At 35.2% G+C, this 13,523-nt stretch overlaps 1 protein-coding gene across 1 annotated transcript in view; it reads right to left on the minus strand.

Moving 5' to 3' along the window:
* Positions 1–5,628, minus strand: part of adcy2a (adenylate cyclase 2a) — a 67,511-nt gene extending 61,883 nt beyond the window's left edge. Inside the window, 1 exon segment of the mRNA XM_043261970.1 lies at positions 5,185–5,628. Within this exon segment, the coding sequence (XP_043117905.1) occupies positions 5,185–5,568 (384 nt within the window). The 5' untranslated portion in view covers positions 5,569–5,628.
* Between the last annotated feature and the right edge of the window lie 7,895 nt (positions 5,629–13,523).

Raw genomic sequence — 13,523 nt, forward strand, 5'->3', positions numbered from 1 at the left:
ACCCACCCAACAGTAATACTGGTATCACCGTGGTAGAGGGAGGGTTGTTTGAGTTTTCTGTCTTTTCCTCCCTTTCCTTTGGTTATAAATAACCTGTAAGAGCCAAGCGTGTTTTACTTTTAACAACAAGCACTTGTTTGCTTTAGTTAGTTTGAGTTTCCCCTCGTCCCATCACCTTCCTTCGCTTTTAAATAGCCTAATCAAAAAAAAAAAGTCACATACATCCCACACTATGCTTTGAAGGTGAGCAAAAGACAGGCTAATTTTCATATTTGGGTGAACTAACCGTTTAAATAGGGAACTACTTGATGGTGGGGTCATTTTTAGTGGGGCCTGAAACCTCAGTGGCAAATGCGGAGCATGTGTAAGGCTGGGGAAGGTTTATGTCACATTTTTTGTTTTACCTTTTTATTAAATGGACATTATTGAGTGCACCCATTCAGTCCCACAATGCACAGCAATAACGAGTGTACAACTGATGTATGGTTGAGAACAGTTTGAGAATATACATAATGCACTGTGAGATTCTGATGGCAAATAAATTGCATTGTTTTGTCAGAATATGGTGCCCGCAGCTGAATTATCCATCTATTAATTTTAAAAAGCACTCGTTCTTATAATGCAGTGTAATACAATAGTTATAAATTATTGATTTTTAAATTGCTTAATTATAATTAATAAATAATATATAATATAAGTTAATAATTGAATAACTGAATTATGAATGAATGAATAAATAATTAATAAATGAATAATTTCCTTTTTTTTTGTCTAATCAAATTTGTTTCTTTGATCCCCCCTCATCTCTTACTTTTCTGCCCTACAAAAGCAAAAGACCTTAACTTTTTACCCATTTGTAGTTACTGTTCTCTGCCTTTGTACTGTGAGAAGACACAAAATGTGAGAAGACACTCAGCAACTTGGAGTGCCTCTCAACGAAACGTTCCCTGACTGGTCCTTCCAATTTTTTGCTAAGGTTTATGTGTCAGGCAGTTTGAACCATGAACCACGGTACAAACACGCTGTCCAACATAGCAGGTCAGATCACCATCTACAAGACACCTTTGCACACTTATATAGTCAGTCTTTCGTGAGTGATGTTTTGCACAAAGCCTGGGTCTTGTAATGTGTCCCATTTGTTAAAGTTCTTATAAAAGTTTCATACTCAAAGTGTATGTGGCAGGTATCATAGGGAGTCACTCCCTCGAAGCTGGCCAACCAATCTAATCTGATCCTTTAATTGCTAAAGGGCATGCAGAGATTAAATCTTCCTTGTCCACAGTTTGTGCCAATCTGGGACTTGCCAGTAGTCCTGAGGGCATTACAAGGAATCGCTCTATTCAGCCAAACTGTTAAATTAGCGTCAGTCAAGCAAGTGGATGACTCAAAAAGCCTATTGGTCAGTGCTTCCTGCCCAGGATAGCACCCAACTTGCACTCCCCATCCCAGAGCAGGCTGATAAGGGTTCTGTAAGGACTTTGATAGTGTATTTTGAGCGGTTAACTGCAGACAGGCGGAGCAGTTTTATTTGTTCTTAAGGGCTGCTGGTTACAAAGGAGAGCTGATAATTTTGCTGGATAATTGACACCATAACCTTGGCTTATGCCTCAGAATGCTTACAATGCCCATAGAGGTGAGTGTCCACTTCATTAGAGGAATGGCCTCCTTCTGGGAATGATCCAGCTGGTTTTCTATTGGTGAGATTTTTGTGGATGGTCATCCACATTTACCAGATTCTATCATTCTGGTTTCTGTCCATTTAATCCGCCCATTTCTCCCTAAGGGTGGAAAAGGTTATATTTGTAGTACTCAGCTATGGCTTGGGACTTTTGGGGCCTTTAACTTAAGTGCTCAAAGAGCAGGTCGTTCTGTATCTGCTCATAACACGGCATGATTAGATGTGTTTCCCATGCACAATATGGGAGAACGTTCTAATTAGAATGCTCTGGTTACTGATGTAACCTCAGTTTACCGAGAAAGTGTTTTGTTAGTGGCCTTGCTACAAATCAATGACTGTTGCTTTAGTCAAATGATTCTGATGAAATGGAATAGTGAGCCAACTTGTATAGAGGTCGGCTCGGCCCTTTCTGGTAGGACAAACGGGCATCGGTTTGTGCAGATACACAAATGCATTTTTAGTGATTAGTGTCAGTGGAAAAAAAAAAAAAAAAACTTAAATTACACTTTTTTTTATGTGCAACATAACCTGGCTTGGGTCAACAGTGTAATTATAAATGGAAATTAATTACAGATATAATTACATGCAGGTATTTTTTAAATGTAAGTACGAAGTAAAGCATGTATCTACACAATAAGTGCATTGTATCAAATTATTAATTTACAATGTACAAAGTAAATAATAGTTAATCCACCTAATATAAAGTGGGGCCTCTTTTTTACTGACAAGTTTAATACTAATACTAAAGATGAATGTTTCAACAAAAGAAGCACAGAGACAGATCAATGGCTACTTTTTTTATCATCGCCTCCTTAGCTCCAGTCACTCATCTGTTATATGGACAGACAGAATAACTACTACAAAGAATACTTGGACTAAAAATAATAACTTTCAAAAGGATTTGAATTTTAGGAAAGTGCCTGTTTATTTTCAGCCATTATCAGCAAAGCATTGTTTGTTTGCGCCATTCATTTCAAGCAATGTAGGCTTTGCAAATACAATTTCATAAAAAGATATGGCCCTAAAAAAGGCACAATTTGTAATTGTGTTAATTCTACAGACATTTAGATAATCTTTGTTGCAAAAAAAATAAAAAAATATATATATATATATATATATATATATATATATATATATATATATATATATATATATATATATATATATATATATATTTTTTTTTTTTTTATAATTTTCTTCTAGTGCTTTTGAACTGCAGTGTACAAATATTGACATTTAGATAATCATCTTTTTCACTAGCTTTGCATTCTATGCTTTTTAATAAAAAACTAAAACAAGGTAAATCAAGTTGCCTACCTTTTGTAAAAAAAATAAAAAAAAAATCTTTGTATGTAGATAAAGTGTGTTATGCTATACAATGCTTTCTCTATAGAAAGCTCAGGTTTTGAGTTATTGATTAGTGAAGCAAACTGTAACTCATCCTTCTCAAAATAAGACCATAATACACATCAGACTCCGAACAGGGACATCTAAATGGATTCAAGCTCTAATCAGGTGCCTCTTATGGTTTCAGTGTTTAAAGAGCTCAGAATGCCTATGAAAAGTCTTGTCACCCCATAGCACTATAATTAAAGCCACAAAGTAAGACAGCAAGACACAGGCTAATTATAAGCAACATTTTGTGCAATCATTTTCTTAAGAGCAACACTAAACCTCTGCTGTCACCTCTCTATCCACACTCTTCTAAAAAGTGCAACAAAATGCGTTGTTAAAAGTCATGGTGTCACACAACGGTAACGATTTTAAGGACATCTCATCTGGCAGTTTCACGGCCATAACATTTGCTTCCTTTTTCTGTAATGCCCAATGTTGTTGCCAAATTCAACACTGAAGAATTCAGTACTGGAACACCACTGGAGACCTAACCGATCATTTATAATTGATACAGCTTTAAGAACACATTACAAAAAGGAAATCCCTGAAAAAAATTGCAAAGAAATTCTATCAAGGTGGATAACATCGAGATGTTATGGTACCACTATTTTGTAATAGAGAAGACAGAGCAAGCCTGCAACTGGCAAAAACCACAAATGCAGTCTTTTACTATATTCCACAAAGCATGTAGGGGGAATGTTAGTCCTGCAGCCACTTATCAGATGTGTGAGGCTGAGTAAAAACAGGTCATGGGGGGGAGCAAATCATCATGGATTCAGAGTAAGATCATAAAAAAAAATGCCCTGAGAGTGCAATCGTGCTCCAAGGATTTTTTTCACAATCAATGTGATGTGTGCAACCATGGGAGTCATAGAGAGCATTGCGGAAACCCAAGGCAGCCTCAACAGCCACTGTGATATGAGATTTAGGTCAGGCAGTCAAAAGACAAGAAAGAAAGTAGTGCACGCATTGAGAGTGTGTATCTACACAGGGGTTGACGTTATACTGTGAAACGTCACTTACTTATTCACTCCCTGATATCCCTAATGCATTAGAGCTGATTTAATCAGGTGAAATTTATAGACATTTCCCTGTACATTCCAGATATTTTAACATGACTCGCTTTAAATTAGGGGAAAGCGAACAAATTTCAGACAGCATGGCAGCAAACTGCTCATGCATCCTGTCATTGTGACTTCTGCTTTGTACAGAATTGATGATGAAAATACCAACGATTATCAATTTCTGGGAAAAGCCAGCAATACATGTCCAAACTAATTCAGACATTGTGACCACACTACAGCTTCTGTTTCTCCAAATGGTACATGTAGAATTTCAAACTCTTGAATCAGTGGTGCTATTATTAATTATCAGCAAATGCCAAACATCTGATTACTAAAATGGTAATCTGAGTCTGTATTTATTTATTTCACATACAGGCATAAACTGGCATCAAAAGATGCTAGCACTATGCTCTATACTTACATTTACGGCATTTATTAAATTTGTTTTGCGTATAACGCAAATTTCACAGCTAAAGGTTAATACAAAATCTTATTTAACAATAAGTTCACAAGGATTTTCTTTTTGCTCTAAATAAGATAAATTGAATATGTAAAATAAGAAAAGTTAATAGTTTCTACTTAATCCGTTTTGCTTAATTACCCATGACTATGTCTGATGTTTTTCCAAATGTGTTCCCTTTGCTTCCATCCATTGATTATTCTCTGCTGCTTCCTCATCACTTTAACGTGAATCACAGAAATTATGCTTTGAAGAGAGTGATTGCACACTGCATAAGGTAAACAAAGACATATGGTTGCTGCAATCAGTAAAACAGTGCCAACTGGCAGAAACTTCCTCTAAAGTGTGAGGTTTTTGGACACAGGAAATTAATTTTCTTATACACTTAGTACAAAAATATTTCAATGTGGGCTTGCAGCTGGTTTGTTAACGGTTTGAGAAACCCTTAAAGAAATAAGCTCGAAGAAATGTTACATTTACATTTTCCTGTGTCTCTTGCTCTCCCCCTTAACCAACCCAAACACAGTTTCCCATCTCTTTTTTGCTTTTTTCCCTAGTTACCTTCCCCCCAGTTTCCAAACACTCACCAGCCCAGAGGCGAAGAAAACAGCCAATAGAGCCAGGCAGGCACCCATCACAATGAGAAGCAGAAAAACAATAAGTGGGTGCTGCTGGCTCATACGATAGTACGAATCATACAGCCAGTCTGGGGACCTCTGTCTCCGGCCACGCACACCTCCTCCTGTTACATCTCCTCCTGTCCGGGTGCTCCTCTCCAGCAAGTAGCTCCTCTTACGCATGGCCTCCCTCCACATGGAGCTGGCGTTGTGTTCCTCTCTGTTGGGCGGTGGCTGGGGTTTGTGAGGGTCGCACTCCTCTTCACACAGGTCCTTCAAATGGAGCACTGATGCTCGGGCTGGGGTGCGCGGCCGGTACACCGGCAGGATGGCTTCCACTGTGGTGCGCAGCATCGCTCAGGCAACATGTTGAACTGCAGACTGTCAGAGTGAGAGTGAAAAGGAAGCAGTGTGTGTGCGAGTATGTATGTGCAAGGGAGAGAAAGAGAGAGAGAAAAAGGGGAGAGGGAGGGTCTGGATTGAGGCGAGGAGCAAGGGAGAAAGCAAATGTGAGTGAAAAAGATGGAGAGAAAGACCAGACCGAAAGGGATAGAAGATGATGCGCCAGGCTTTGTTGGTACATCAAAAAATCATCATCATATACTGATCCTTATGATTCCTTCAGATGTTTCAGTCCTGCATTATTTTCTTTCTTCTGTACAAGCTTTCATTTTACATACAAGAAAATGATTAGTAGTTTACACCACCATGCTCAAAAAAAAAACACCATTAAGTATCATATACAGTCTGTCCTTCTAATGCTGGAACTTTCGAATCTCATTTTTTGATGTTTGTCACGGTCAAGTCAGCAATGCCGTACCTGGCCTAATATGTCCAAAGATATACTTTTTAATGTTTTTGTTTGTTTCGTTAATTAAACAAAACCACAATGTGATTTATAATCCCTGCTTTCTCATGGGACCTAATTAAACTTCTTATGGTGCAGGATTTATTTTGAGATGAAGATGGAAATGTGCAGTACTCTGTGATTTGTAGGCAGGAAATATGTACGTTTAAAAACAACACAAAGACAAGCAGTACAGTAGCATTACACAGCAAGCAGCCATGCAAACAGTACATATGTATCAAACAAGACAATGATACAGCAAAGTGTGGCCACATATAGTCTTGCAGGACATGGAATGAGAATAATAATAATGAACACAATGAATGCCAAAATTTGGGAGAGTATTTTGTTTTAATACCAAAATGCATGTTATTTTTTATTCAGTATGGACCTAAATAAGATTTCACATTATATTACATTTGCATATAGTCCACGAGAGAAAATAACCGAATTTATAAAAATGACCCAGTTCAAAAGTTCAGTAAAGATTCTTAATACTGTATTGTTCCATGGATTACCCAAAGCCTTTTTTCTACCAAGTCTCCTAAACACGTAGCCTTATTTAAAGTCTCACAAATTTTTATTACATTGATATAGGTAAGTATTGCTGAGTTTTTGTACATTGCTTCAGTTACGTATTGTGAAAGTTCAGAATTCAAATATCCAAGAGCTAATGCTGGTGTTGGAAATATCCCCTACACCAAATCCAACCCTAAACCTACCCAATAGTGTTAACAAATGCAAAGCTGATAAAAAGACATCTGTTGATGCAACCATGCCATTTAAATTTCCGTTGACACACAGATTTGAACTGTTTTGTCAAACTGCAGTTACACAGGATTCAAACTGGACCTTTCCATCGCCTTGCAACACTGTATCTTGTGTGCTAACAAGTAAACCCACTGTTATACTGTCTATGAAAATTCATAGATATGAAGCTTGTTTGTTTGTTTTGGTAACCAGAATAACACTGACCACAGCTATGGGCTCTTTTATGTTACAGGCTTAGACTAAACTCTTGTATTTTCCATGCAGTGCTTCCCCTACTCCTTCGTCTGTACTACCTCCACCCCCATCTCCCTAGACAGCTTCTAGATTCAGCTTTTTTCCAAATGTCAGGATAGCTTTCTTCCCTCGCCCAGCTTCTTTGTTTAGCCGTTAAGGTGGCTGTCAGATACTGGTGAGCTTTGCAACAAGTACAAGAGAAAGAATACCACACAGACGTTGCCATCAGTAACCATTTTTCTTCTTCCAAGACAACCTTTTTGAACAAGTCCATATAAAACCCATAACATAAATGGCTTAAAGCAATGAAGCTGCATTTTAATTTCCACTTTAAGACCTGTAACACCTTACTGACTGATTCGCAAAACAAATGTAAAATATGCAGCAGTGTTTTCTAATGTAAAGGTTGAATAGCACAAGTATTGTTATAATGATCTCTTTGGATGGATGTTTCTGAATTCTTTTTTAATGTATTCACTTTTTTCTACATCAACTGATCCTTGCATGTATTATGAAACTTGAACTCTTAACCAGGAGCAAAAGCGTCATAAACACATGAGGGGACATAATTTTACTCAACCTTCAACCATCATAATAGCAGTAATATGTTAATAAATTTGAACTTAAATGTTAAGGCAGAGCATGTACCTACTACCAATACATCCACAACATAATGCTTTGAGGGTGTAGGAAATCCTGCTGCTGCACATATAACACACATGCCGCTGAATATAAGGATTAACTGCTGCATCAGTGGACATGCACACACATAAAGACAAGAAAAAAAACAGACACCCCACACAAAACAGATCTATTGCCAAGACATATGTACTGCTGCTGCTCCGAAGAGCAACGTGAACAGCATGTATTACTATGTGTGCCTGGAGTTTTATGCCAGAACTCTATATTTATGCAATATTTTTCTGTATACAGGTTATCATTTAACATACATTGACAATCAAAAATAGTCATCGACCCAGCTGAGCCTGGTTTCTCCCAAGGTTTTTTTTTTCTGTAATGGATGGGGTTTTGGTTTCTTGCCGCAGTCGCCTCTGGCTTGCTTAGTTGGGGACACTTTTCTAGTTATTATCGTCGATTTGATTGCAGAGACCGTCTCTGCATTTAGTAATAAATTGTTACATTTTTATCATTATACATCCCTATAATTCTATTCTCCTATTTGATACTGTACAGTGCTTTGATAAACCTGTATTGCTAAAAGCACTGTATAAATGAAAGGGATTGACTGATCCACATTAACACTTATTATGTTACGTCTTACTTATACAGTTATGATGTTATATTTTAACATGATATCTGTCATTTTGATGGATAGCAAATATTGCTTATTAACATAGTAAACACTGCTAATAAGGATTAGAAGTGAAATGCATTAATGTGAAAACAAACCTTGAAAAACAGTGAGTTGGAAGGAGAAAAGCGAGAGGATAATACAGGATAAACTCGTAAGACCTTCGTTCATTTTCTGAACACAAATTAAGATATTAAGATATTTAAGATGAGTCAAAGTAGTCCATGTGATAATGCAATTAGAATACTTTTTGGGCAAAAAATAAAATAAAAAAATACAAATAAAAATAAAATATATATATATATATATATATATATATATATATATATATATATATATATATATATATATATATATATATATATATATATATATATATATTCTGCTTAAGAGATGCATCCGTGTCCCAAATGCATCGGGCATCGTTCCAATTCACTTTCAGTAAGTGCAAAACACGCTTTACACACAGCGTGACACAGATTTCATCTCATCTACTTTTGGTACCTTTTTTGGAGGATCAGAAAGCTCTTGGATTAAAACCAAAACATCTTAATTTGTGTTGTGAAGATGAAGGAAGGTCTTACGGGTTCAGGGCATTTTGCGACCATTTTTTCTGCTGGTGTGACTAAATTGTGTGAGTGGTTTCATGGCGCAACCACCACATATAAGAAACATCAAACCGCAAATGTGGATAAGCTAAACATTTAGTTTCGAGTTAAGTAAAGTTGGCAACAGATTCTCAAAATCTAAATTAATAAATAACTCATGACCGAAATGTTGTTACTAAACAAATAACACCGCTTTTCAAATCGTAGTAATGCAGACAATCAGCTACAACCTGAGGAAAACAGATTTTAGATTTTTATGAATTTTTATTATAAATATTCAATAACTCTGTCACCAAATTTAGTTCACACATCACTGCAGTGGGACCCAGTGATACCAGGAAAAACACATTTGGTACTTTTGTTTAGTGTCCATTCGTTAATGTAATTTTGCTTTAAATTGCAATGTTTTTTGTTTTTTTTGTTACATAAAACAGTTGCTATAAATAAATTAATCAATGAATTTGTTAAAAAAAAACATTGTTTATATATTATTTACAATAACAGTAGTGTTTACATTTTATTGTATGTTGATGGCTTTACTGTAAACAACATAACAAACACTGCAGTAAATAGTTTTGTAGAAACCTTCTTTTTCACTGAACCAGAGAAATTTTTAAAAAAAATTAAAAATAAACATAATGACGCAGTCTCCACACTAGAATAACGACTGAAAAAAAGTTCCCCTCCTGAGATAAGTTACACTTTGTTTTATTTGATAAAGCTCACAAAGTCATAACGCTAACCATGGAATGTTATTACAGCATTCCTTTCAGGATTTGTGCAACCTTCTTTTTTATTTCAAAACATTTCCAGCACTTTAAAGCTTAAAAATTAATTAAGTTTAAACTGCATTTTAATTGGACGAATAATACTTTATGTTTTAAACCAAAAAAATGTTATCTCAGTTTTAAACAAACACCAGTAGATGGCAGAAGAGGAGCACTTATTGGCTTATTAGTTAATAATAACTTATTATTGGCTTATTAAAGTATAATTTTAAATGCGTCATATCTCTATGAAAATGTACAATTAAGAAAATTGTACAATCAAGGGAACAAATCAACTAACTGACAGCTGTTAACTAAAATGTGTGGTTTAAAATATGTGTCTGGCCTACCACTGGGTCCTTTTGGAACAGCAAATCTGGTGCTTGATGCAGTTGGAAGGGTCTCGATGACATTTCTGTCAGCTCTGGCTCACTGCCTTGCTCAGAGCCAGAGGTCTCTGTGTTATCCCTTGACACAATCTATTTACAACACAATCCATTAGTTCCCATTGAATAGGAAAACACACAAACATTCAATAGTTTCCATTTTTATATACTCCACAAACTATTTTCTATTGTCCTACCCCAACCTACACAGGGAATAAACAAATAAATAAATACATTTCGTATGATCTAACTGGTATATGACATATATGACAGTCTGGTTACATCTGTTCCACTTAAAAACATATTTATCCTAATTAAAAATATCCAGTATCATACCTGTACATTAAAATCAGCAACTGATCTAAATAACACTATTCTGAAGAAAGTATATGAGCTGACTATTTCATTTCAGCTAAATTTAACTTACTGAACACTGACAGCTAGCCTAACATTACTTCCCCCATATTAGCAAAATATGTGAGTATTGTGAATTAAATATAATAACTTACATACATGGTATGTGCATGTAATACTAGCAGAGATTAAGCCTAATGTAAACTGTCTAAAGCGCAAATTGATCTCTCTAATCTCATTAACTGATGTTGTCTGCGCCTCGGCACTTAAACAGCGAAAAATAAACGTTACTCAGTAAACAAACCGTATAACAAATTATAAAACCTATTTCAAATACGATGTTTTATTATTCGTCTTACCTTGAAATCATGCTCTTGTCTTCGTGTCGTCTTTCATTTGAAAATAGCTTGATCAGCGTTGCCGGCAAAATTCAAAAACTTCTTTAAACAAATGAGATGTCAATCAACATCAGAAACTGTCAGCAGCCAATAAAATTTTGGGGTGGCAACCGGGGTGGCCAATCGGATGTCCCGGACACCCCTCTGGCTTCGCCACACAAAATCCCTTTAAAAGTAGGTGGCCATATGGTCTATACATACATATACCCTCAGGGCAGTAGCTGGGGCCATGATAGAAATCGTTTTTGTTTTGCTTTGTGTGATGGTTGCAGCCAAAAACAGAACATATACTGGCAACTCAAAGGAAACATATTTCTTCCAAAATATATATACAGAGACAAATAACAAAATCACATCAAAGCATACAATGGCCGTGCAAAATAAAGACTTGAGTCAATGGAAAAACAAAAACTACCTAAGTAGGGCTCTTACGAGCTTGCCTTCAACCATTTTTTTTTAAACTAGAGCATGCATCAAGCTTCAAAATATTTACAAATTTCAATGGGTCACCACCAGAGGGCAATCTCTGTGAACCAATAGGGGTTCACTGAGACAGCGATATATTTTCCTTTAAAATAATAAAGATAAGTCCATTTTACTCTTTATTTAAAATTTTTATTTAATTTTTCTGGTATACATTATGTTTGTTTTGCTATGGTACATTATGTACGGACCACGTCTACTCTAGTCTGCAAATTCTTTTACAAACACAAAATAAAGCTAAACAATAAAAAAAAAAAAAAACATACAAAGCAAGGTTTTGGAATTTTTCCTCACAAATTGGATAAACCCTTCAGTTAAATTTTAATTTACATGATTTTAATGATTTCAGTGTTTATGTTTTTTTTCAGTATGGCTTTTGTTGTTGAGCGTAAACTCAGAATAAGCTAAATAAATTATATCATAATTGCAGGAGGGCTATAAACATAGGCGCCGCAATTCTCACTAAACACACATCAAAGATGACTTATCCATCCTGTAAAGTTTACTGATTTGCTGACACTGCTCTTCTCCTTGATTTTGTTCAAATGTAAATTTCCCCTTATTAGACCTCCTCTGGGAAAATGGAAGTCTGTGCCGGAACTATGAACAGAGCAGCATCAGCAGAAAAACACCTTTGAAGTAAACTGGTGCACACAAAACATGCCCCTGTTCAACTACGCCTTGAATAATTTTGTGAAATTGTCTATTTAATCTTAATCTAAGCTTTTAAATCTTTAATCTAAGGTGGTAGCTATGCATAATGTAGTAACTGCACATAATGTAAAAACAGTACATATTAGTTTATTAAAAAGATAGACAAATTGGATTACTATTATTACACAGTGTAGTGAATGTAAGCTTATTGTTTGGAAATTGCATTATTATTGTTATTTGTTATTTTTGAATGAGATGATATTGGTCTAATCAGATTCAATGATCTATGCTAAGATGCACCTACCGCACACATTTCAGTTAATGTCTGTCGTTTTGAAAAGGGGTTACTCCATCATATAGCCTATTAAGTAGGCAGATTTACAAATTGGGTTTTTAATAGAGGACCAGCTTTGACTCATAATCCGTTCAACAAAAGACTAACACAAGAATGAATGGGTTTATCATGTATAGTACTAAAATGTAATGCCCTGTTGAATCGAAATCCAGTCAGGTGCAGTACAGTTCAACTTTTTTGAGAAAAGAATGAAGCTGCATTCAAAATATAAAAGTAAACAGTTCTTGAGTAAGACATACATTTTAACCAATTCATTGTTTGTTTGTATTTATTTAATTATTTGTTTTTTTGGTATTTCAGCTATTTAATCCTAATAATGCATCCACCCTTTTGTCTGTGTTCCCTCACAGAACTGAATGATATACACCGTAAAAAAGCAGTAGTTGTTTTAACTTGAAATAACTTGTTACCCCACTGCCTATTTTTAGTTGAGTCAACTAAAATATTTTAGTTGTTACTTACATTAACTAAAATCGTCTAGTTGACTCAACAAAAGTTTTAAAAACAGGCTAACACCCAATCTATGTCATCCCTGCTACCCACATGTCCAGTCCTGTTACTCTAAAAAGTTGGTTAATAGTAGGTTTGACTTTTTCAAAAATATTTGCTAATTGCAAGCTGGATAAGATCACAAAAGCATTTTATTTGAAAGGATGTGTATTGCAGATGTTGATTACATAAAATGTAATAAATAATTATTTAAATTTAAATTTAAAAATGGTAACAGTACTGAACCTGCATAATGTCCCTCACATTATAGAGAAGTGAGAAAAACATGTTTTAAGTGTTGGAATCTTATTTAAGAGATGATCTAACCTCCGGGAAGTGATGTTACTTGAATGGGATGAAAGGGATGACATGAAATAGGGGACACCAATACAATTTTATATATATAAGCAAAAACATTGCTTAACAATGAGACTGTATTTTGAACAATACATAAATTAGATTTTTATATAATTTTGTCTTCATTTTGCATGAAAAATCATAGTGAAGGACAGGCCAAAAAACGTAGCCATGTCAGTGTAAATGTTCTTTAAATAGTTTCAAATAATATTTAATTGACATTTTAATGGAATATTTTAAAATCACAAATTTCACGATTTCAGATAATCAATCGTGATCGATCGTGATGTATAA

This window comes from Puntigrus tetrazona, chromosome 16, assembly GCF_018831695.1.
Source record: "Puntigrus tetrazona isolate hp1 chromosome 16, ASM1883169v1, whole genome shotgun sequence".
NCBI classification, from domain to species: domain Eukaryota; kingdom Metazoa; phylum Chordata; class Actinopteri; order Cypriniformes; family Cyprinidae; genus Puntigrus; species Puntigrus tetrazona.